This window comes from Lathyrus oleraceus, chromosome 4, assembly GCF_024323335.1.
Source record: "Lathyrus oleraceus cultivar Zhongwan6 chromosome 4, CAAS_Psat_ZW6_1.0, whole genome shotgun sequence".
Classification (NCBI taxonomy): domain Eukaryota; kingdom Viridiplantae; phylum Streptophyta; class Magnoliopsida; order Fabales; family Fabaceae; genus Lathyrus; species Lathyrus oleraceus.
Window position 1 is genome coordinate 8,666,192 of NC_066582.1, and position 25,499 is coordinate 8,691,690.

The 25,499-nt window shown below is 42.3% G+C and overlaps 1 protein-coding gene across 1 annotated transcript; it reads left to right on the forward strand.

Annotated features, from left to right (window-relative positions):
* Positions 1–2,286: 2,286 nt before the first annotated feature.
* Positions 2,287–24,271, forward strand: LOC127135726 (uncharacterized). Its single transcript, XM_051062367.1, has 3 exons — positions 2,287–2,866; positions 20,239–21,458; positions 24,254–24,271. The coding sequence occupies exons 1-3, from the start codon at positions 2,287–2,289 to the stop codon at positions 24,269–24,271; spliced, it is 1,818 nt and encodes a 605-aa protein (XP_050918324.1).
* The last annotated feature ends 1,228 nt before the right edge of the window (positions 24,272–25,499 follow it).

Below are 25,499 nucleotides of genomic sequence, written 5' to 3' on the forward strand. Positions count from 1 at the left end.
GAAGAGAGTGGAAACTTTGATGTTACCCTATGATAGGATGAATCCGTTGCAAGTGCAACCACTCTTGATTCTTGCTGAGAGTGTACCTGCTGAGCAGTACAAGTAAGCCCTGATGGAGAATCGTCGCCTGAAGGAGAAAGAGCAAGATGCCCAAATGGAGTTGTATCGAGCCAAAGCTGATAAGCTGAACCTGTCTCACCGGCTCAGAGATGTCCAGAATGCAGATATTGGTGGGGTAAGGAGCAAGAAGAGATCTTATTCAGAGATGGAGACCTTGTTGGATGCAGAGCACAGAGAGTGTTTGAGATTGCAGAGAGCTGAAGCCGGTTATCTGAAGAAGATCAGAGACTTGGAGAAGCAACTCAGAGACAAAGATATCCAGTTGAAGAAGGAAGTCGACCAAAGACTTGCATCAGAAGACCAACTTGGGTCAGAGGTTGTCGAGCTTAGAAGACAGTTGAAGGAGAGGATTACTCCCTTGCCAGAATGTTCAGAGTGTGAACTGTTGATAGACTAGTGTCACTACTTGAAGACGTTCATTCCTGGAGGCCGCTTGTCTTAGCTTGTATTTTCTGATGTATATGTTGAGAATTACCCCCAGGCTTGTTGGGTGGGATTCATCTGTTGTATTTTTTTTGGATATTTGGATCTTTGTTGTATGATCCTCTTTCTCATTTATAGATGAGATTATTGTTTCACTCCGCACTCAGAGCTCAATTGTATGCTGTTTCTGTATCTCCTGTGTTGTTTTGCTGTAGGTTGCCATCTTTCGAAGATGAATCAGGCTCTTTGAATGCTTGAGAAATGATCATTTCATGTGCATCATATGCATTAGCATCATACTCATGTCATATTGCATAACAGGTGTTCTAGTTCGGACTTCTCACTCTGGTTCCTGTGTCAGGCAGGATAGCTGATCAGAGACCGCATCGGTATTCTACCAGACTTAATCAGCGCAGAAGCATGGATCAGGTTCAGACTGAATTAGCTGAGATGAGGGCGAACATGGCCCAGTTCATGACGATGATGCAAGGGGTTGCTCAGGGTCAGGAGGAGCTCCGTGCTTTGGTTCAGAGACAAGAGACGGTTATTCAGGCGTCTAACCGTGGTTCACCTGCTGGTATTCCCGTGCCCGAGAATATCAATGTTGCTGCTGCTCCCGTTCATGACTATGCTGTGGGAGATGAACTCAGAGGTATCAGAATCAATGGTCAGCCTCTTGCTGCGGAGGTCAATGCCAGAGCTACCCGGGCTCCGGTATGTCATCCAGCTCCTATTGTCGACAGACAAGAAGACATGTTCACCATGCTGAGTGAAGATGAGGATGTGGTCAGAGATGTTGTCAGAGTGAAGGACAGGGATCGGAAAGTTGATGCCCTGGCTGAGAAGATTCGTGCAATGGAGTGTCAGAACTCTCTTGGTTTTGACGTAACAAATTTGGGGTTGGTGGAAGGCCTGAGAATTCCCCACAAGTTCAAAGCACCCACTTTCGACAAGTACAATGGTACTTCTTGCCCTCGCACCCATGTGCAGGCATACTATCGGAAGATCTCGGCATATACAGATGACGAGAAAATGTGGATGTATTTTTTCCAAGATAGTCTATCTGGGGCATCTTTGGATTGGTACATGGAGCTCAAAAGGGATTCTATCCGATGTTGGAGGGATCTGGGAGAAGCTTTTCTCAGACAGTACAAGCATAACATGGATATGGCACCTAGCCGGACTCAGCTGCAAAGTCTGTGCCAGAAAAATAATGAAAGCTTCAAAGAGTACGCCCAGAGATGGCGTGAACTTGCTGCTAGAGTTCAACCCTCTATGCTGGAAAGGGAGTTGACTGATATGTTCATCGGCACACTTCAGGGAGTGTTCATGGACCGAATGGGGAGTTGCCCATTTGGAAGCTTTTCCGATGTCGTGATTTGTGGTGAGAGAACTGAGAGCTTGATCAAAGCTGGGAAGATCAATGATGCTGGTTCCTCTTCATCCAAGAAACCTTTCTCTGGGGCACCTCGCCGTAGAGAAGGTGAAACCAACATTGTTCAGCACCGCCGGGCTCAGAACAGAAATCAGAATCATTACATACAGGTTGCTGTAGTGACCATTCCTGCACCTCAACAACGTCAACCTCCTCAACAACCGAGACAACAGCAACAACAACAACAGCCACAGCGTCCGTATCAGCCAAGGCAACGGATGCCCGAGCAACGCTTTGATCCTTTGCCAATGACCTACGCTGAGCTACTGCCTGAGTTGCTCAGATTAGGGTTTGTCGAGTTGAGAACCATGGCTCCACCAACAGTATTGCCGCCTTGGTATGATGTTAATGTCCGGTGTGATTTTCATTCTGGAGCACCAGGACATCATATTGAGAAGTGTCGGGCTTTTCAGCACAAAGTCCAGGATTTGATCGATTCCAAGGCGATCAATTTCTCCCCTGTGCCTAACGTTGTTAACAATCCTATGCCGGCGCATGGTGCTCACCGGGTAAACTATGTTGAGAGTGAAGCTGAAGATCTGGTTGTCCGGGTTGATGAAATTCAGACTTCGTTGCTGGTTGTCAAGAGCCGTCTGTTGAATAGTGGTGTTCATCCGGGCTGTGATGAAGACTGTGTGGGCTGTGTAGAGTCAGACAATGGTTGTGAACTGTTAAGGGCTGGTATTCAGAGTCTGATTGATGAGGGCTGTGTCCAGTTTGGTAGGGCTGACAACAAAAATCGTGGGGTAGTGTATACTGTCACGATATTCTTTAAACCGTCTGAGGGACGTACGCCTACAACAAGTGGTAATCCAGTTACCATTTCTGCACCAGTTTCTGCCAGTACTCCGACAACAATCGTTGCTCCGGTAAGAAGGGCTGAGAACAGTAATGCTGTGCCTTGGACATATGACAATGCCTACCGAAGCAACAGGAGGGCTGAGAATAGGGTCAAACCTTCGAATCAAGCGCCCGTAACGATTAATGTGCCTGTCAGTAAAACTCCTGTGGTTATGAGTCCAGTTGTGGACAATGTGGGTGGTCCAGGAGGCTTTACTCGCAGCGGTCGGCTGTTTGCGCCTCAACCATTGAGGGATGCCAATGCTGAGGCATCCGCTAGAGCAAAGGGCAAACAAGCCGTGGTTGACGAAGCGCCTGCTCAAACGAATGTGCCTGGTGGCTCGTTCGAAAAGGACGTGGAGGAGTTCATGCGCATCATTAAGAAGAGTGATTACAAGATTGTGGATCAACTCAATCAAACTCCCTCCAAAATCTCTATCCTTTCTCTGCTGCTGTGCTCTGAGGCACATCAAGACGCCTTGCTGAAGATGTTGAATATGGCGTATGTACCTCAGGAGATTTCAGTCAACCAACTTGAGGGTGTAATTGCTAACGTGAGTACCCGACATGGCGTGGGGTTTACAGATCTTGATCTGACGCCCGAGGGGCGGAATCATAACAAGGCCTTGCACATCACTATGGAGTGCAAGGGGGCTGTACTGTCTCACGTACTGGTTGACACCGGGTCTTCGTTGAATGTGCTGCCGAAGCAAATCTTGATAAAGATACCTATTGAAGGGGTTGTGCTGACGCCTAGCGACCTGATTGTCCGTGCATTTGACGAATCCAAACGTTCTGTGTTTGGGGAAGTCACTTTGCCTATGAAGATAGGTCCTGAGGAGTTTGACATCGTCTTCTATGTCATGGACATCCAGCCTGCTTACAGTTGCCTACTGGGACGTCCATGGATTCATGCAGCAGGGGCGGTCTCGTCGACTCTCCACCAGAAGCTCAAATACGTCTGGAGTGGTCAGATTGTGACCGTATGCGGTGAAGAGGATATTCTAGTGAGTCATTTGTCCTCGTTCAAATATGTCGAGGTGGATGGCGAGATCCACGAGACTTTATGCCAGGCGTTCGAGACGGTGGCTCTTGAGAAGGTGGCGTATGCTGAACAGAGGAAGCCAGGTGCTTCAATTACTTCTTATAAGCAGGCTAAAGCGGTTGATGATTCCGGTAAGGCTGAAGGCTGGGGCAAGATGGTGGACTTGCCTGTCAAGGAGGACAAGTTTGGCATTGGATATGAGCCTCTCCGAGCAGAGCAGGGTGCAGCAGGTCCTAGTACCTTTACCAGCGCAGGGCTGATGAACCACGGTGACGTCTTCGCAGCTGATGTTGAAGATGGTGACAGTGATTGTGATCTCGACTGCTGGGTTCGCCCGAGTGCGCCAGGGGAAGTGATCAACAACTGGACTGCGGAGGATATAGTCCAAGTCACTCTTCAGACAGAGTAATTTTCTTTTGTTTTTTCATTCTGCACAAAACCCTACGTTCTGCCCAAGACGTAGTGGTTCATTGTAGGGCCTCATGTTTTCAATGATTATCATTAATAAAGGACGTTTTGCAAACAATTTTGTGATCCCTGTCTTTCTACTTTTGTTTTTCATTTTTCAAAAAAACAAAAAAAACGGCAATGTTTTTGTTTTTGTGACTTTATTGAAATCTTTTTCTAAAACAAAGCATTAAAACATGCAGAAGTGATCTTATGGCATCCACTATGAACAAATTTGCTATGGCTCAGTATGATTTCGACAATCCCATCTACCAAGCCGAAGAGGAGAGTGATGAAGACAGGGAACTCCCGAAAGAATTGGCTAGATTGTTGAAGCAAGAGGAAAGGGTCATCCAACCTCATCAGGAGGATTTGGAGATTGTGAATCTTGGTACCGAGGACGCCCGAAGGGATATCAAGATCGGGGCTGCTTTGAAGCCAGAGGTCAAGAGCAGATTGATTGAGATGCTGAGAGAGTACATGGAGATATTCGCTTGGTCTTATCAAGATATGCATGGGCTGAATACTGATATTGTGGTTCATAGGCTACCTCTCAGAGATGATTGTCCTTCGGTCAAGCAGAAGCTTCGTAGAACGAGTCCTGATATGGCAGTGAAAATCAAGGAAGAGGTTCAGAAGCAGTTCGATGCGGGTTTCTTGTCAGTAACAACTTACCCACCGTGGGTAGCCAACATCGTTCCTGTGCCGAAGAAGGATGGCAAAGTTAGAATGTGTGTCGATTACCGGGATTTGAACAGAGCGAGTCCGAAAGATGATTTCCCATTACCTCACATTGATGTATTGGTGGATAATATGGCTCAATCCTCGGTATTCTCTTTCATGGATGGTTTCTCGGGCTATAATTAGATTAAGATGGCGCCAGAGGACATGGAAAAGACGACATTCATTACACCTTGGGGCACGTTCTGCTATAAGGTGATGCCATTTGGGCTGAAGAATGCCGGTGCTACCTATCAGAGGAAAATGACGACTCTCTTTCATGACATGATGCACAAAGAGATTGAAGTGTACGTGGATGACATGATTGCGAAGTCGCAGACGGAAGAGGAGCACCTGATTAATTTGCAGAAGTTGTTTGACATATTGGTCAAGTTCAAACTGAGGCTGAATCCAAACAAGTGTACGTTTGGCGTGAGATCAGGGAAGCTGTTAGGCTTCATTGTCAGTGAGAAAGGGATTGAGGTTGATCCAGCAAAAGTCAAAGCTATTCAAGAAATGCCTGAACCGAAAACAGAGAAGCAGGTTCGTGGGTTTTTAGGGAGATTGAATTACATTGCAAGGTTTGTATCTCACCTAACTGCCACGTGTGAACCAATATTCAAATTGCTGAGAAAAAATCAGGCAATCAAGTGGAATGATGACTGTCAGAAGGCTTTTGACAAGATAAAAGAATATTTGCAGAAACCTCCAATCCTGATTCCTCCCGTTCCAGGGAGACCATTGATAATGTACCTGTCAGTGACCGAGAATTCAATGGGGTGTGTATTGGGACAGCATGACGAGTCTGGTCGAAAAGAGCATGCCATATACTACCTTAGCAAAAAGTTTACCGACTGTGAAATCAAATATTCACAGCTTGAGAAAACTTGTTGTGCTTTGGCCTGAGCTGCTCGCCGACTGAGACAGTATATGTTGAACCATACTACCTTGTTGATTTCTAAGATGGATCCAGTGAAATACATCTTTGAGAAGCCGGCTCTCACCGGACGTGTTGCCCGTTGGCAGATGATCTTAACAGAGTACGATATCCAGTACACGTCGCAGAAGGCTATCAAAGGTAGTGTTTTGTCAGACTATCTCGCCGAACAACCGATCGATGATTATCAGCCTATGATGTTTGAATTCCCTGATGAAGACATCATGTATCTTAAGATGAAAGATTGTGAAGAACCTCTTGTCGAGGAAGGACCGGATCCTGATGACAAGTGGACACTGATGTTTGATGGGGCTGTGAATGTGAATGGTAATGGTGTTGGTGCAGTGCTGATCAATCCTAAAGGTGCCCATATACCCTTTTCTGCCAGATTGACGTTTGATGTCACCAACAACGAAGCTGAGTATGAGGCTTGTATCATGGGAATAGAAGAAGCCATTGATCTGAGAATCAAAACACTTGACATATTTGGAGATTCCGCTTTAGTGATTAATCAGGTCAATGGAGATTGGAATACGAACCAGCCGCATTTGATTCCGTATAGAGATTACACCAGAAGAATACTGACGTTCTTCAAGAAGGTGAAGTTGTATCATGTCCCCCGGGATGAGAATCAAATGGCTGATGTTTTGGCTACTTTATCTTCTATGATAAAAGTTCATTGGTGGAATCATGTGCCACATGTTGCGGTGAATCGACTCGAGAGGCCTGCGTATGTGTTTGCAGCCGAGTCTGTTATGATTGATGAGAAACCGTGGTACTATGATATCAAGAACTTCCTCAAGACTCAGGAGTATCCTGAAGGTACGTCAAGGAATGACAAGAAAACCCTGAGAAGGCTAGCTGGAAGCTTTTACTTGAATCAGGATGATGTGCTGTATAAGAGGAACTTCGACATGGTCTTGCTTAGATGCGTGGATAGACACGAAGCAGACATGTTGATGCAGGAAGTGCATGAAGGTTCGTTTGGTACCCATGCTGGTGGTCATGCAATGTCGAAGAAACTGTTGAGAGCCGGTTATTATTGGATGACTATGGAATCCGATTGTTTCAAGTACGCTCGGAAGTGCCATAAGTGCCAAATTTATGCTGATAAGGTGCATGTACCACCAAGCCCGTTGAATGTCATGAACTCGCCTTGGCCGTTTGCCATGTGGGGCATTGACATGATTGGGAAGATTAAGCCTACTGCTTCGAATGGACATCGCTTCATCTTGGTTGCGATTGACTACTTCACCAAGTGGGTGGAAGCAGCTTCCTATGCTAATGTTACCAAACAAGTGGTTGCCCGTTTCATCAAGAAAGAGATCATCTGTCGTTATGGAGTTCCTGAGAGGATCATCACTGATAATGGTTCGAATCTCAATAACAAGATGATGAAAGAGCTTTGCAGAGATTTCAAGATTGAACATCACAATTCTTCTCCTTACAGACCAAAGATGAATGGCGCTGTAGAGGCGGCTAATAAGAATATCAAGAAGATTGTGCAGAAGATGGTCGTAACATACAAGGATTGGCATGAAATGTTGCCCTTCGCTTTGCATGGGTATCGTACCTCAGTGCGTACGTCGACCGGGGTAACCCCGTACTCCCTTGTGTATGGTATGGAAGCAGTCCTACCAGTTGAGGTGGAGATCCCGTCTCTGAGAGTTTTGTTGGATGTCAAGCTGGACGAAGCCGAGTGGATTCGAACAAGGTTTAACGAGTTGAGCCTTATCGAAGAGAGACGGCTAGCAGTTGTGTGCCATGGGCAGTTGTATCAGAGAAGGATGAAGCGAGCCTTTGATCAGAAAGTACGTCCTCGGAGCTATCAGAGCGGTGATTTAGTTCTGAAGAGGATCCTTCCTCCCGGTACAGATAACAGGGGCAAGTGGACTCCTAATTACGAAGGTCCATATGTTGTGAAGAAGGTCTTCTCCGGTGGAGCCTTGGTGCTTACAACTATGGATGGTGAAGATTTTCCGTCCCCTGTTAACTCAGATGTAGTCAAAAAATACTTCGCATAAATTGACCCGCTTGACAAAAAGAACAAAATAGTCCAGGCAAAAAAGGGCATCCTGGCGAACCAAAAAAAACAGAAAGAAAAGGTTCGGGCAAAAGTTAGGGATAAAAGTGAAAAGAATTTGTACACCCGGTAAGTCGAAAACCCGCAAGGGCGGCTTAGGCAAAAATGGGTATCCCGGTGGATTGAAAACCCGAAAGGGCGATCCAGCCAAAAGAGGGATTAAAGCGAAGACTACAGTCTGAGTTATCTGTATTTCATTGCGCTTCATGCGTCTGCCATCTCGAAAGATGTGATCGGTCCAGTCATTCTTCTCAGAAAGCAAGGAGTTGGGAGGAAAACTGATGATCTGTGAGTTATAACAGGATTGGGAAATAGTGGATGCCGTATGCACATTGCCATTAGGATAGTTTATTTTCCTTTTATGCGCAATTACCTCTTTCTAGGAATTGCCTCCCAATGTATTCGCCTTTTCAGGCACATTTTCAATCAATAAAAGTCGTTATTCAGATAAATAGCTCTCTTGTTTTTATTTTACTGTTTTGTTTGCAAAAACGTCCGAATTTTTGATAAACATTGCATATCTAAACATGAAGGCTTAACAGTAACTTGCAGAAAGATAAAACATTTGAAAATCATTTTTGAATGTTGAGGACACTTGAGCGTATCTTGTCCCTGTATCCCTGGGGCATGTTGTTGTGTTGTTTTGCAGTTCGTCATCTGTGAGCATTTCCCCAGCTGATATTTCTCTAAGCAAGTTTGGAAGCTGTCAGAGCTGTGTTCCCTTGCAGAGATGTTTGTGGATGGTGCCTTCTTTCCCAGCAGATCTAAGGATTGTCTATCCTCAGCAGACCTGTGTTTGCAGATTTCCCAGTGGGTGTCTTCCCTAGGAGGGTTCCCCAGCAGAGTTTATCAAGTGGAGTGTTGTTCCCCGGCGGTCGGGTTTGAGATTTCCCAGTGGGTTGCCTGGTTTACTTCTCACAGTGGAACAGTATTGATTAATCCCCGAAGAGTTGCCTGGTTTGTTCCCCAGTAGAGTATTTATTTGCTTCCCGAGCGGAGTGGGCCCTGTGAAGGATGTTCCCCAGCGGAGTCTATCCTTTCCCCGGCAGCAGTTTTGTTTTTCCAGCTTGAGTGAGAAGTCGGTGCTTCCTCGGCAAAGCATTCCCCGATAAGGCTCTCCCCGCAGAGTATTCTCCGAGCAGAGTCTCCCCGCAGAGTTGGAGTGTCTGATCTTGTGGCTCCCTAGCCAGTGTTGCATTTTGCATGAAGTAATCATTGCATCTTCAAAAATGCGTAGCATTTCTATTCAAGATGGAGCATTACGCCATAGAAAAATTCAAACATATGCATTCATGTGTTCGAAACCCCATCAGACTGTATCCCCGGCAGAAGCGGATATTTGTTCAACCTGTACGGCACGTTTACTACAGTGACTCCAGTCAACTGTTGATATTGACAATCCCCACCGAGGTTTATTCTCTCATCCGTTGGTGAAAGGACGATTGATTATCCCGAGTGAGATCCCCTGCAAGTGTTCAGCCTCGCCCAGACATATGTAGATGTCGTTACCCTATCAGCACCCGCGTGTGTTGTTTCTTTGGTGTCGGTAAACACCATCTTTCGGTGCTTTCCCAGTCATGCGTAAGTGTCTGGTCTTCTTTGGTGTCGGTAAACACCATCCTTAGGTGGTTTCCCAGTCATGCGTAAGTGTCTGGTCTTCGTTTGATGTCAGTAAACATCATCTTTCGATGTTCATAACGTCGTCCTCCTTCCCTAGTGAAGTAGCTATACTCCTCTCCGTTGGTGTCGATAAACGTCGAGTTTTTCCTATGCGTCCGTTGATTTATAGCTGATATCTTTCCCCACAGGGTCGTCCCCAGAAGAATCCTCCTCTCCGTTGGTGTCGATAAACGTCGAGTTTTTCCTAGTTATCCGTTGATAACTAGTTGTATCTCCTTCCCAGTTCATCCGTCGTCCGTCGATGTCTGGTTACCTCTCCGTTGGTTTCGATGAACGTCGAGTTTTTCCTAGTTATCCGTTGATATCTAGATGATTCCCCTCAGAGTTCCTCCTCTCCGTTGGTGTCGATAAACGTCGAGTTTTTCCTAGTCGTCCGATGACGTCTAGTTGTACCCTTCCCCATGCGGATTTACCTCTCCGTTGGTTTCGATAAACGTTGAGTTTTTCTCATTCGTCCGTTGATGTTTGGTTGTACATCCTATTCTCCAGTCATTCATTAATGTCTGGTTGATTCCCAGCCAGAATCCCCAGTAGACGTCCTATTCGGTTTCTGATTGTGGTGCCTTTCCCTCGTGAAGTGGCTTTCTCCTTCTCCGTTGGTGTCGATAAACGTCGAGCTTCTCCCTTTCGTCCTATGACGTCTGGTCGAGTCTTCCCAGTTCATCCGTCGTCCGTTGATGTCTTGTCTCCTTCTCCGTTGGTGTCGATAAACGTCGAGCTTCTCCCTTTCGTCCTATGACATCTGGTCGAGTCTTCCCAGTTCATTCGTCGTCCGTTGATGTCTGGTTACCTCTCCGTTGGTCTTGGTAAACGTCGAGTTTTTCCTGGTCGTCCTCCAGTAGAGTTACCTCTCCGTTGGTTTTGGTAAACGTTGAGTTTTTCCCATGTCGTCCGTTGTCGTATGGTTGTATCCCTTCCCAGTCATTCACTAATGCCTGGCTACCTCTCCGTTGGTCTTGGTAAACGTCGAGTTTTTCCTAGTTGTCCGTTGGCATCTAGTTGTGATTTCTGTTCCCATTCATCGTTTTGAGATGTCTGGAGGTGGTTGTGCCTTTGAGAAGAAGAAACAGAAAAATAAAAATTTCCAGTAATAAGTATCAGATCCCAATGGACGTTTCCGTTGGTGGATCCCCGCAGTGTGCAAATTTCTACGGTTCTTGGTATTCAATCCCTGTTTACCCTGAAAGTCTGACAGCCACTGCTCTCATCCATTCGGGTTCCCAGTTGATTGAATAGGGGCAGCTGTAGCACCTCAAATTTGCACCTACCTTGTGTACATACATTTTCATCATCAGGTCATTAACATAACATAGTCCATTGCATAACATGGCATGGCCTTTTGCCCAAGTGCAAGTCCTCAGACAGATTAGGTCAACTGATCAGGAGAATCAGTCAATCTAGCAAGCATGTGCAATTTCCATTGAGACAAGGCCCTAGGGTTGATTTATCAAGTTCATATGGTCTAAGGATCATTTTGAAGAGGTTTGGCCAAAGATTGGGTGCTCAGAAGTCATAAGTCAAGCTGGATTTCAGCTGAAATCATAAAAAGTCAACTGTGGTCAACTGTGCCTGATTTTATGGATTTGAAGGTGGGAGATGGTTTGAAAGGCTTCATTCATGTCCATACAAGTCTCATTTGACATATCAAAGATCAAGGTTGAAGAAAATAAAGTCAGATGAAAAGTTTCCAAAAATGGCAGGTGACCTGTAATTTCAACTGCCCAAAATGGAAAGTTTTTCTCCTCAAATTTACTTCATCATACAAGCTTCAAATGGAATTTTGTCCAACATGAAAGTTGAAGATCTTGATCTCACCTTTCCAAAAAGTCCAAGAACACTCATTTCTCATGTGTGGTTGGCAAGATATGATCAAATCATTTTCAGAAAATGTTGAAATTCAAAGTGCCATAACTTTTGAATGGAAAGGCCAAATTGGGTGATTCTTTTTTGAGCAAGTCATATTTGACGTGTACTATCATATTGCATCGTTACATTTCATCAAAAATCAACACATAAAAAAGTCATTTTTCAAGTGAACCATTTAAAAATTGGTGGGAAAAATAGTGATTTTCAAAAATACATGTCATTTGCACTTGAAACCTTTTCCAACACATCATAAACATCAAATATGACTTGCTCCGGCTGGTTTTGTACTGATGCATTGGCTACAATTGAAAAGGGCATTTTGGCCACTTTGCTTAACATGTGCATTACACTAATCACTTCCAATTTGCCTAAACTTGATTAACATTTGGATTAACATGTGGTATAAAGGCATAATCATAACAGAAACTCTTAATCACATTTCATTTTCTCAGATCCGAACTCAAAAATTCACCAATTCTCTCAATTCACACAATTTTTCTTCACACTTTTTTCACTCCTTCATCAAGAATTCGTCATTTCCTTTGCTTCCTTTTGCTTTGATATTCATTTGCAGGTGGTTTAAATCAACTGTTCGAAATCAATTGTGGAGGAATCGATCAAATCCGCAACTGTTGAAAGCTCACTCATCCATGGCATCTTGAGGATTCTTCTACCTGGTGCATACTGGAGCTGAGAGATCTACTTCATCCGTCTCCTACATCATCAAGCATCATCCGTTTCATCATTTCATACCTGGAAACGCGCGAATCCAACAGTTGCTCACTCATAAGGTTGGATTTCGATCTTCGCCATTGCTGGAATTGAGATGTGGTTCTTGTATAATGTAGATTGTAGAGTACAATGCAATTTATAGAATTGAAATTCATTAAGATTTGAGAGAGAAATCTGGAATTTAAGTTTGGATGTGAAAATTTCTTTTGCTCGATTTGTTCAACATGTTAGGAATTAGAGGAAATCATGTGGATATTGTGATTGTACATGCTTAGACGAGTTCAATGATGTATGATTTGTTCGTTTTAGTGATAAATTGTTCATCTGGATTTTCTGGAAATTGGATGTTGATGAATGTTCAAGAACAGCTCCAGAATGCTGTTTGATCCGCGTTTTCCCATTCCATGTTTGAATTCGTGTTTCCCGCGGTCACAGTCCAATCACACGTTGCCACGCCATTTAATAAAACTCTGCGTTTTGTCCCTGGCTCCGTGTATTTACAAGTTTGCCACTGTGCGCCTTTTAATTGATTTAAAATGTTCAATAAAAATTTCATTTCATAACCTAATTTCAAAAAATCACAACTAATCCATTTTTGACCCAATTTGAGTGAGGTTTTTTGCATTCATCTCTAAATTCTCTCTAGTTTTTTTTAGGTATGATAGTCAAAGTTGTGCCGGGTGGATTTTTTGACTTTGCCTAATGCCTTTGATCATGTATGCTTCATGTGTATGTTTTACCATTTCCTTCATGAAATCTTGATGCCTTATCCAAAATGTGTGAAATTTTATATGCATGTTCTTGACTCTTTCCTGGTGATTTTGGTATATAGTTTGCTAATTTTGAGCTCCTGGTTAGAGAGATATGATGTGATCAAGTTGAGTGTGACAATGTGTGTCACACTATGTTATGTCAACTTCATGAATTTTGTTTCCATGCTTCTGCTTTGCCATTTGCTCTCAATTTTTGCATGTGATTACTTGTGTATGTCTAGTTTCACCATGATTTTTTGTAGGATGTGTTGATCCATTTTCTATTTGATTGGGATTTTTGTTTTCTGTTTAGTCATTTTTAGGTTTTTCTTGAGTGATCAACTTACATGACTTGTGAAATTCTCATTCCTTATCACATGAAGATGAAATTTGGTGGAGTGGTTCTTAACATGCTTAACTTCATTTTGGCTTTGGTCCCATACATTTATCATTTGTTTCCACTGTTTTACATTTGCTTGGAGTTGATGCACATTTTGTGACCTAGTTTGGGTTTATTTTTGCATACCATGATTTGTTGATTTTCATTGACTTACTTCCCCTGGTCCAAACAGCATGAAATTTGATATGTAGCTCATTGAATGTGTTCTGTTTAAGCTTGAATTTTCTGGGAATTTATTGAGCTATTTTGGTATTGGCTTGATTGTAATCATTCTGTTTGCTCCAATGTGATTCCAAATTGCATAGTTTGACATGTTTAGCTTATGAAATGGATTTGGTGCATAGCTTTGATGTGAGGCCAATTAGATTCTATTCTTGTTTGATTAATCTTGGTTTTGATCAATTTTTACTTGCTGTTTTGAATTTTTCATCTCCTTTTGACCCTAGGCTTGTCCTAGTGGTCTTATTTCTCACCTTTGAGTTGTTTTTTCAGGTTAAGAAGCAAAATGCTTTGAAGAATCTAATTCAAGTTGATTGAGTTTGGTTTATTTGATTGTGATGAACTAACTTGGTTTGCTTTGTAGGATGCTAACTCATTTGCTTTGAGTTTGTGCTTTGCACACATGATTGATTGTGTTGTCTGTTGGTTCATAATTTGTCTGTTTTGACTTTGTGATTGGGATACTGATTATATTTGATTGATTTCAGGTACCACAGTCGCTTTAGTTCCTTGAGAACTAGCTTGCTTTGATTTGCTTAAGCATTGAGGTAGACTCTCTTGTCTCCATGTAGTCTGGAAGACCTGGCCTGTTACTTGGCCAGGCACCTGTCTGAAGTCCTCCTTAAGAGGCAATGTTTGTGCTTGTTTATTTTTGTCCCCAAGCAGGTAAAGACCTCTATGAGGCAATTGGCGGATAAAAGAGATATGCAATCTATCTCCCGCTATTCTGTTGAGTCATCCCTCTGCTCACACTACTGTGTTGATGCATTGGGATACAAACCCAAGATCTTGTACAGTGTACAGTTGTGTCAGTGTCTTAAGTGTAGAAGGGTTCCCACTTCCTGGACCCACACTTCATTGTCTATAGCTCTCCCTGGCCAGGGATAAGAGCTGTGAAGTCTTATCTTCACTCACCTTTCATCTGCTTCACCTTGGCTCTCAATGTCAAGGTTAAGAGCTAACACCACCCCCGTACAGATGGCTTGCTCTTGCAGCCCCACCCTTGTTTGAGCCTCACTTGTGTGCATATAGTGTGTGCTGTTTGTGATTGTTTGCTATTGCTTGTGCTTTAGGATAGGCTTGCTTCCTGTGCAAGTTAGCTAGAAACCTTAACTTAGGGATGATTTTGCATGATAACATCTAGGCTCGAGTCGTAGTCTCCCTAGTTGTGTCTCCCTCTGTTATCTGGTTAGGCTAGTCCTGTATCCCTTCGTAGGGGAACTACGTCGCCCTGATCCTCATACCAGATGAGGTACGTAGGCAGGAGGTGAGCAGATCTCTCCGGGCGCCTGTGTCTTTAATTTGTCTTGTTGTGTGCTTGGAAGCTGATGTAAGTCCATCGAGTGGCATTCGGGTTCCAGTGTGCGTGTGTTTGGTTCGGAAGCTGATGTAAGTCCAGCGATTGGCAATCGGGTTCCATGTTTGCCCGTGTTTGCGTGGTTTTGTGCGCGTGTTAGCCGAGCTACGAATGCTCTGATTCTCCTTCGTCTAAAGGAGATACGTATGCATAGGATGCGACATCCTAGCGAGCATGTGTCGTTCCCCCAGGTCGAACTACTTTGACTCTGATGTCTATGCTTGATAGACTAAGTAGGCCCAGGATGCGATATCCTGCCGAGTCAGTCTTGTTTGTCTTCGTGTGTCTCTTTCAGCCTGTGTAGATGATTGTGTGAGCAGTGTTTTAGCAACCATTTTCCTTCCTTTTGTGCGTGGATCCCGTCGAGTACGACGGATGCGTAGGGGTGCTAATACCTTCCTGTCGCACCCCAAAATTTGACTTTGGCTTTGTTGACCACATCTTGATTAATCTCGTTGTCTCGTATTCATCTCAATTTCTTAAACTTCGCGTGACAACTGGTTTGATTAGGTTTTGTGTGTTTTCGTTGCTTACCGTGTTGTATTTCGGTTTTTTAGCGAAACCTGGCCGATATCGTTGCCTCGTATTTATCTCGCTTATCTCTGTTGTGCGTGGCATCGCTTCGATTAGGTTTTGTGCGTTTTTATCTATTTAATTGTTTGTTTGTCGGTATTTTGACTGTATTTCGAATATATTAGAGTTTTCGTATTGTCCGATTATTTGTGATTGTGTTTGCCAGCGTTTTTCGTGATGTCGTGTTGATTTTATTATTGCCTAGGGTTGTTTATTTAATTACGTATTGTGCCGTGTGATTTAATCGAGTCTGTTTGAGTCGTGTTGTTGATTTTACTGGTTTACCGGTTTACTGGTTTATTGGTTTTATCAATTTGTCTGTTTTGCTGTGCAAATTGTCATCGTTTTTATCGCGTTCGTGTCGCTCGATTTTATCGTATTTTAATTGTGTGCCGTTTAATATTATTTGTGCTTAATATTAATTGTGTTTAGTTGTTAATTAGTTTATTTAATTAGGATTAATATTATATTAGTTTATTATTATTATTATATAATATATAAATTATATTATTAATTTATGTTAGATATTTTTTAGGTTTCTTATTGTTTAAGTAATCTAAATATATATTACTAATTTATGTTAGATATTTTTTAGGTTTCTTATTGTTTAAGTAATCTAAATATATATTATTAATTTATGTTAGATATTTTTTAGGTTTCTTATTGTTTAAGTAATCTAAATATATATATATATATAGATGTGGTTAGTAAGAAAGAAAAGAGGAGAAGAGTGGATCAGAAGGAAAAAACGTGTGGTGAGAGAAACAGAGAATTGAAAAGAAATATTTTTCCAAAAGGTTACCGTATTTCACTTGTTCTTCGTTTTCGGTAACCCAAAATCGTCCCGATTATTCACCGAAACACAAAACCGATTTCATATCTTTGAAGTTCGTTGAGTCCAGGTCACAAATATCCAAGGTTCATTTCATTCCGGCGTCGTTTCACCGATCAAAAGCGACGTTGAAGTCAGGTACTCACGAAGGCAGCCAGCACTGCGTCGGTGACGGTTTCCAGCTTTCGGTCGATCATTTGGACGATCAGAAGTTCATCCTCTTCACACAAGGTAATATTCTTCACTTATCTCTGAAATCGGCAAAGTTCCGGCTTGCCGACATGTGTTTTAATAGACAAAAATAATATATATATATATATATAATATATATATATATATATATATATATATATATATATATATATATATATATATATATATATATTACTTTTGTTTACTAAATATTGTTTATCTTTTATTATTATTTTGCATATATGTTTTATTTAAATGTTAGTTAAATTAATTATTTGTTTAAATGTTTATTTTAATTAAATGTTTATATATATCAAATGTTTATTTTGTCTAAAGTAAATGTTTATATTGTTTTTTTTATATTTGTTTATGTTGTTACTAACCGTTTCGTTTCAGTTTCAGCTCGATTAACTCCACTAACTATTCGTAATACTAACTATTCATAGCTAACTGTGTTGTAAATGACTTGGGCTTCCTTATAATGAGCCCATTTATGTATTGTTTCAGGGTTTAGGCTCATTCAAATCTTTTGCCAGCTTTGGCTTTTCAGTTTAAAAACATTTTCAAAAGGACGTGTCAGTCTCGAAGCCTCCCGCCTAGGTCGAGCAAGAGATGGAAAGACACGCCAATCTAAAATCAACAAAACAGACTTTCCCCTTTTCTTTTGGGAGAACTACGTGGATTCTGATTTCTCGATTGCGCCTTGGAGATACGTAGGCATGAAGTCTACGACTTTATCGAGTCCAAAAATAATAAAATCAAGTTCTTTTCTCATCTCCCCAATCAAACGATCAAAGCGAAAAAAGCAAAGCATTCACATAAACATAAGCAAAAAGGTTCCTGTGGAGTACCACAGATGTAGAGGGTGCTAATACCTTCCCTTTGCATAACCAACCCCCGAACCCGTAACTCTAAAGGGATTTATCGTTATTTTTCCCTTCCTCTTTTTGGATAAAATAAAAGACGGTGGGGACTCTTGCATTTAAAATATTTTTCAAACGGGTTAAGTTCAATCAATACTTAATCTCGTGAAAAATTCCGCCGCGACAGAATGGCGACTCTGCTGGGGAAAAAGATGCTTAAACTTATTTGAGGGTTTAGCCTATCTTTGCTTGTTTATATGTTTGCTTTGTGAATATTTGCTAAATTGTATTGTTTGTAATGTTTGTTATTTTGGGTTTTGGGGGATACTTGTGATAAATCCTATACCCGGATTTGGGGCACATTTGAGATAGGATGGATGATAATTCAGGTTGACTTGATAGGAGACAATCCTTACCGAGTTGACTTGAGCCTTTTTCCGCTTGGTGGAGGCCTCTTTGAGGGTGATAGTACTAAAACAAGTCATTTGTGAGGCATTGTTGCTTTCGACGGGCCCGTGAAGCCAAGGACCTTAGTTTACCTTTACCCCATCTTGGCCTTACTTAGGATGTGATGCGGTGACCACTTCGGACCAAAAGTCTGGTTTGGTTGATACGCGATATCACACTCAAGCGAGATTCTTTTGAGAATAATATTGGAAAGCGAGCAGTTGCTTAACCAGGTATTATCCGAAGAAGGATCCATAACCTTGGGAACTTTTAGAACCCGTTTGGCAGGTGAACCTTAGAACTTATCTTGGGGCTTTGTCCTAAACTCCATGCTGGTGATGAACTTTGAGCCTTGTATTGTTTGACCATGTTTGTGTTTGTTGCATTCATGCATGACATGCATTCATTCCCATCATTTCAACCTTTTTTCCAAGGAACTTAAAGTGAGGATTGCAAATATTGCAGGAAACATGGATTTTGGACGGAGAAGTGTGAAAAAGTACAATCTCATCAATCCAAAGATAGATGAACTAAAGAAACTGGTTTCTTCGATCGCAGATCCTATTGGTTTCAGAGACAGATATGGGGCACTTATACCTTTATTGACACTTAGGATGGAAGAAGGGTTGTTGCAGACATTAGTACAGTTCTATGATCCAGTCTATCACTATTTCACATTCCCAGACTATCAACTCATGCCTACATTGGAAGAGTATGCCCAGTTGCTTCACATCCCAGTTGCTGATACAGTACCTTTCTCTGGTTCAAAAAAGTTACCCGAGCACAGTTCTCTTGCAAAAGTGTTGTACATGAAGAAGTCAGAATTCAAGAATAACTTCACCACCAAAGGAGGACTTCCAGGTTTCACTGCCAAGTTCTTAATGGGGAAGGTTTCTTATTTTGCCAGTCAAGGTTGTGATATTATTGTGGAGCATCTGTTCGCCTTGTTGATCTACGGTTTGTTACTATTTCCTAATATTGAAGGTTTTGTGGATTCATATGCTATACGCATCTTCCTAAGTGGTAATCCTGTTCCAACTTTGCTCGGAGACACCTATCATTCCATCCATTACCGTACTTTGAAAGGAGGAGGAACCATAGTCTGCTGTATACCGTTACTCTACAAATGGTTTGTCTCTCATCTTCCTAAGTCAGCTACTTTTTGGGATCGCAAGTCAGGACTTCAGTGGTCACAGAGGATTATGTCTCTTACCCAGTCAGATATTGCATGGTATAGTAGAGTTTTAGACGATGTGAAGATCATTGATAGTTGCGGGGAGTTCCCCAATGTGCCCCTCATGGGCACAAAGGGAATCATTTCTTATAATCCAGTACTTGCTAGGAGACAACTCGGTTACCCTATGAAGGACAAGCCTCCTAACATTCTTTTAGAAGGTATTTTCTTGAGGGATAACGAGGAGGACCCTACCATGAAAGAGAGAGTAGTAAGAGCTTGGCATCGTGTTTGTCGCAAAGGGAGACTTGAATTGGGTAAGAAAGATTGTACCTCCTATGAGCCGTACCTCCAGTGGATCAGAGCCAGAGCTATACAGTTGAAAATGCCATACCCACATCATGATCCTATCAAACCCGCTCCGTTGAAGACCCCCTACCTTCCGCTAGATGACAAAGAAGAACTCCAAGCCACCTTGGAGAGGGTCGAGAAAGAGAGAGACGCTTGGAAGGATAAGGCCCAGGTGCTCGAAATGGAAAATGAAGAACTTCAGAGACAGTTAAAGGAGCAGAGTGGAGAAGATCGTGCAGGTAAACGTCCAAGGGTGCAAGAGGATTTATTTTCCTCAGGCACAACAGATTACTCCCAGATTCCACAGTCCTCAGGTGCATGGAAAGGTCTTGTAGACAGTTTGGTGAAGGAGAAAGCTTTTATGCAGAAGGCCTATGAAGAAAGAATTGAGAGACTTGAAGGACAACTCCTACTTGTTTATGCTCGTCCTGATGACACATGTCCTTAAATGGTTTTCTTGGTTGTATTTTGGGTTGATAACTTTGTTTTGTTATCAAAAATGTTTGCAATTCTATCTTTTCCTTCACTTAGAGTTCCTTGGAAAATCATTCATTTTGCATATCCATGCATCACGTGCATACGGGTTGTCTGTCTTGGTCCAGTCTTCTAACAGTTGCTTCCCGCCAGCAGATCCATTTCAAGCTGACGCATAATTACAACACAAGAGCAAACTACAAAAGAAGAATGGAGATAACAGATAACGAGAACCGAGAATTGAAAGCTCAGGTTGACCGTCTTTCTGCTATGCAGCAACTATTATTGAGAACGGTAAAAAGGTCGAGACTAAAACCTTAGCCTTAGTTACCAATATCGCAGCAAATAGCCGAATGACGCGCAGTGGCCGCGTGTTCGCTCCGCCGGTTATCCCAAGTAGAAATGTTGAGAAAGATCCAGTAGTCGTGGTACCAGTGACAAGAGAAGCAGAAGGGCAAACAAGCAATTCAACCCTTGACAAAGAAACAGATGAACTACTCAGAATTATCAAGCTCAGTGACTACAAAGTGGTAGATCAGTTGCTACAGACACCGTCAAAAATCTCGATCCTGTCCTTATTATTGAACTCATCTGTCCACAGAGAAGCACTACTGAAGGTGCTTGATCAAGCCTTTGTAGAACAGGATATAACAGCAGAGCAGTTCAACAATGTTGTAGGCAGCATCACTTCGTGCAATGGCTTAGGCTTTTGTGATGAAGAACTGCCAGAAGAAGGAAAGAATCACAACTTCGCTCTCCATATCTCAGCCAATTGTCAAGGGGATTCTTTGTCTAATATCCTAATTGACACCGGTTCATCTTTGAATGTCATGCCCAAGTCTACCTTGTTGAAGCTAAAGTATAAAGGGGGGCAAATGCGGCACAGTGGAATTATTGTGAAAGCGTTCGATGGATCAAGAAAAACAGTCATTGGAGAAGTTGATTTGCCTATTGGTATTGGACCACATGTATTCCAGATCACTTTCCAGGTTATGGACATAGTGCCAGCTTATAGCTGTCTGCTCGGACGCCCATGGATTCATGAGGCGGGTGCCATTACATCCACGTTACACCAAAAGTTAAAGTTTGTCAAGAATGGGCAAATAGTGACGGTTAATGGGGAGCAGGTTATGCTGATTAGCCACCTTTCATCGTTTAGTGTGATAGAAGTAGACGAGACGGCTGTTCAAACTCCATTTCAGGCCCTGACCATCGATGATTACAAGAAAAGTGAAGGTTCAATCGCGTCATTCAAAGACGCCCAGCAGATTGTCAAGACAGGTCCTACAGAAATGTGGGGCAAGGTGATAGAGTTGCCAGAAAACGTTAACCATGCAGGATTAGGCTTTGTTGATGGAAAACAAGTGCAGACTTCAGTGGTGCGACCTTTCAAAGATATCTTTCACAGCGGTGGGTTTATCAACATGGTAGCAGTTGAAGAGGATACTTTTGAGAAAAAGACAGAAGACGAAGGCCCCAGATTTGTGACACCAGGAGTAGTTATGAAGAACTGGACCGCAGTTGACATCCCACATTGTGTCCACATATCAAAGTAATTAAGCTTTTCAGTTTTCAAAAATCTTCCGCTTTAGCCCAAAGCGCGAAGCATTAATTTTGTAAAATGGGCACTTTTGTCAAAAACGTACTATCCATGAAAAAGATCTTTTGTGTTCCTATACACTTGTGTCCTTTTATCTTTTCAGCTTTTTCGGAAAATGGTAACACAAAAAAAACCTTAAAAAGAACACATGTTTGCATGTCATGGTCAGTCCTCTAAAAACAATTGTTTGTACAGGTTACTTAAACCCGTTGAACACAATGACATCATGCCCTCTCCCAACTTTGAACATTCTGTATTCGAAGCTGAAGAGGAAGAGTGGGATGAGATTCCAGAAGAGGTCGCCCGCCAGCTTGAAAATGAAGAAGACACTATTCAGCCATACAAGGAGCCTTTGGAAACAGTCAACTTGGGTTCGGAAGAAAATGTGAAAGAAGTCAAAATTGGAGCATTGTTATCCCCACAGGTCAAGGAGCAATTGATCAGCCTGTTGAAAGAGTATGTAGATGTGTTTGCTTGGTCTTATCAAGATATGCCTGGTCTCGACACTGACATCATAGAGCACAAGCTACCTTTGAAGCCAGAATGTCCACCGGTCAAACAGAAATTAAGAAGAACACATCCAGATATGGCCGTCAAAATTAAAGAAGAAGTTCTGAAGCAAATAGATGCTGGTTTTCTTGCCACTTCAGTGTATCCAGAGTGGATAGCAAATATTGTGCCAGTTCCTAAGAAGGACGGGAAGGTATGAATGTGTGTCGACTATCGTGACTTAAATAGAGCAAGCCCAAAGGATGATTTCCCCTGCCTCACATTGACATGTTGGTAGACAATACAACAAAGTTTGACATATTCTCCTTCATGGACGGATTCTCCGGGTATAACCAGATCAAAATGGCTCCCGAAGACATGGAAAAAACTACCTTCATAACACCATGGGGAACATTCTGTTATCAAGTAATGCCGTTTGGGTTGAAGAACGCAGGTGCTACTTACCAGCGAGCCATGACAACGCTCTTTCACGACATGATGCACAAAGAGATTGAGGTTTATGTGGATGACATGATCACGAAGTCTCGTTCAGAAGAAGGTCACTTAGTAGATCTATTGAAGCTGTTTCAACGATTGAGGAAGTTCCGTCTTTGCCTCAATCCGAACAAATGCACATTTGGCGTCAGGTCAGGTAAACTCTTGGGCTTCATTGTCAGCCAAAAAGGCATTGAAGTTGATCCAGATAAAGTAAAAGCTATCCAAGAGATGCCCGCACCAAAAACGGAAAGGCAAGTGAGAGGTTTTCTAGGACGATTGAATTACATATCCCGGTTTATTTCTCACATGACTGCCACTTGTGAACCCATCTTCAAATTGCTGAGAAAGAGTCAGAATTGTGTTTGGACAGAGGATTGTCAGAAAGCATTTGACAGTATCAAAGAGTACCTCATGGAGCCTCCTATCTTGTTACCACCTGTTGCTGGAAGACCGTTGGTTATGTTTTGACAATGCTTGAGAATTCTATGGGCTGTATTCTGGGTCAACAAGACAAAACTGGAAAGAAAGAGCATGCCATTTACTACTTAAGCAAGAAATTTACTGACTGTGAATCACGATACTCCTTACTCGAGAAGACATGTTGTGCATTGGCTTGGGCTGCTAAGAGATTGAGGCAGTATATGTTAAGTCACACCACTTGGTTGATATCCAAAATGGATCCAATCAAGTACATTTTTGAGAAGCCTGCACTCACTGGTAAGATTGCCAGATGGCAGATGCTGTTATCAGAATACGACATTGAGTATCATACCCAGAAAGCTATCAAGAGCAGTGTGTTGGCTGAGTACCTTGCTCACCAACCCGTTGAAGATCACGATGATAATGAGGATGAGTTTCCTGATGAAGATATCATGTTCCTAAAATCCAGAGATTGTAAAGAGCCACTTCCTGAAGAAGGACCTGAACCAGATTCTCAATGGGGTTTAGTATTTGATGGAGCTTCCAACGCTTATGGACATGGAGTAGGTGCAGTCATTATCGCTCCAGAAGGTTCTCATATTCCTTTCACGGCAAGAATTTGTTTTGAATGTACAAACAACATTGCTGAATATGAAGCCTGTATCATGGGTCTTGAAGAAGCCATTGACCTCCGCATCAAAAATCTTACTGTTTATGGTGACTCAGCGTTAGTTATCAATCAGATCAAAGGAGAATGGGAAACACGCCACCCTAGCTTGATCCCATACAAAGACTATGCAAGAAGATTCTTGACTTTCTTCACCAAGGTTGAGTTGCATCACATTCCTCGGGATGAGAATCAGATGGCGGATGCTCTAGCTACGTTGTCTTCAATGTATCAAGTGGGTTTTCCAAACGAAGTACCTAGAATTGTGATCAAGCGACTTGATAGACCAGCACATGTGTTTACAGCTGAGGCCAGTTTTGATGATAAACCATGGTACCACGATATCAAGCATTTCCTTCAGACTCAGGAGTATCCTCTTGGAGCAACAGAAAAAGATAAAAAGACTTTGAGAAGATTGTCAGGCAGTTTCTTCCTTAATCAGAATGTGCTCTATAAGAGGAATTATGACATGGTCTTACTCAGATGTGTTGACAAAAAGGAAGCAGAAATGTTGATGAAAGAAGTTCACGAAGGGTCCTTTGGTACTCATGCAAATGGCCACTCTATGTCAAGAAAGATGTTGAGAGCTGGTTACTACTGGTTGACTATGGAATCAGATTGCTACAAATTTGTAAGAAGTGTCACAAATGTCAGATCTACGCTGATAAGGTTCATGTACCACCAACCTTTTTGAATGTGATTTCTACTCCTTGGACATTCTCAATGTGGGGCATTGACATGATCGGTATGATTGAACCCAAAGCTTCCAACGGACACCATTTCATTCTCGTGGCAATTGATTACTTCACCAAATGGGTGGAAGCAGCTTCGTATGCAAAGGTGACAAAGCAAGTGGTGGTCAGATTCATCAAAAATAATCTCATTTGCCGATATGGCATTCCAAACAAGATCATCACTGACAATGGCTCCAATCTGAACAACAAAATGATGGATGAATTATGTGAAAGTTTCAGGATCGAGCATCACAACTCTTCTCCTTATCGTCCCAAGATGAATGGGGCAGTTGAAGCTGCAAATAAGAATATCAAGAAGATCATTCAAAAGATGGTTGTTACCTACAAAGATTGGCATGAAATGCTGCCTTTTGCACTACACGGATATAGAACATCAGTCCGTACTTCAACTGGGGCAACCCCATTTTCACTTGTATATGGTATGGAAGCTGTGTTACCAATAGAGGTTGAAATTCCATCAATGAGGATACTAATGGAAACTCAGTTGTCAGAGGCTGAATGGTGTCAAAGCAGATACGATCAGTTGAATTTGATTGAAGAAAAAAGAATGACTGCCTTGTGCCATGGACAGTTATATCAAAAGAGAATGAAGCAGGCATTTGATAGGAAGGTTAAGCCGAGAGAATTCAAAGAGGGTGACCTTGTGCTCAAGAAGATGATACTATTTCACAATGATTCTAGGGGCAAGTGGACTCCTAACTATGAAGGACCCTATGTTGTCAAGAAAGCCTTCTCAGGCGGTGCTTTAATTCTTACAAACATGGATGGTGAAGAGCTTCCATGTCCCGTGAATACAGATGCAGTCAAGAAATACTTCGCCTAAAAAATGAAAAGAACAGCTCGCTAAGTTGAAAACCCGAAAGGGCGGCTTAGGCAAAAATGAGCGTCTCGGTGGACTGAAAACCTGAAAGGGCGGTCCAAGCAGAAATTAGAGACATAAAAAAACAAAGAGAATATTATCCCGGTGGATTGAAAACCCGAAAGGGCAATCTAGGCAAAAGTTAGGGATTTCAGGCAAGTAACTGCATAACAGAGATAAGATCATTGAAGTATCAGAATATTTTCAACAGTTCTCCAACTTTCTCAAGGCTGCAATACAGGTCAAAAG

Excerpts from the sequence above, each read along its gene's own strand:
- LOC127135726 (XM_051062367.1), top strand. The coding sequence starts at position 2,287 with ATGGCTCCACCAACAGTATTGCCGCCTTGGTATGATGTTAATGTCCGG. Across the intron at positions 2,867-20,238 it reads GGTAAGAAGGGCTGAGAACA|CAACTATTATTGAGAACGGT; the intron begins GTAATGCTGTGC and ends TCTGCTATGCAG.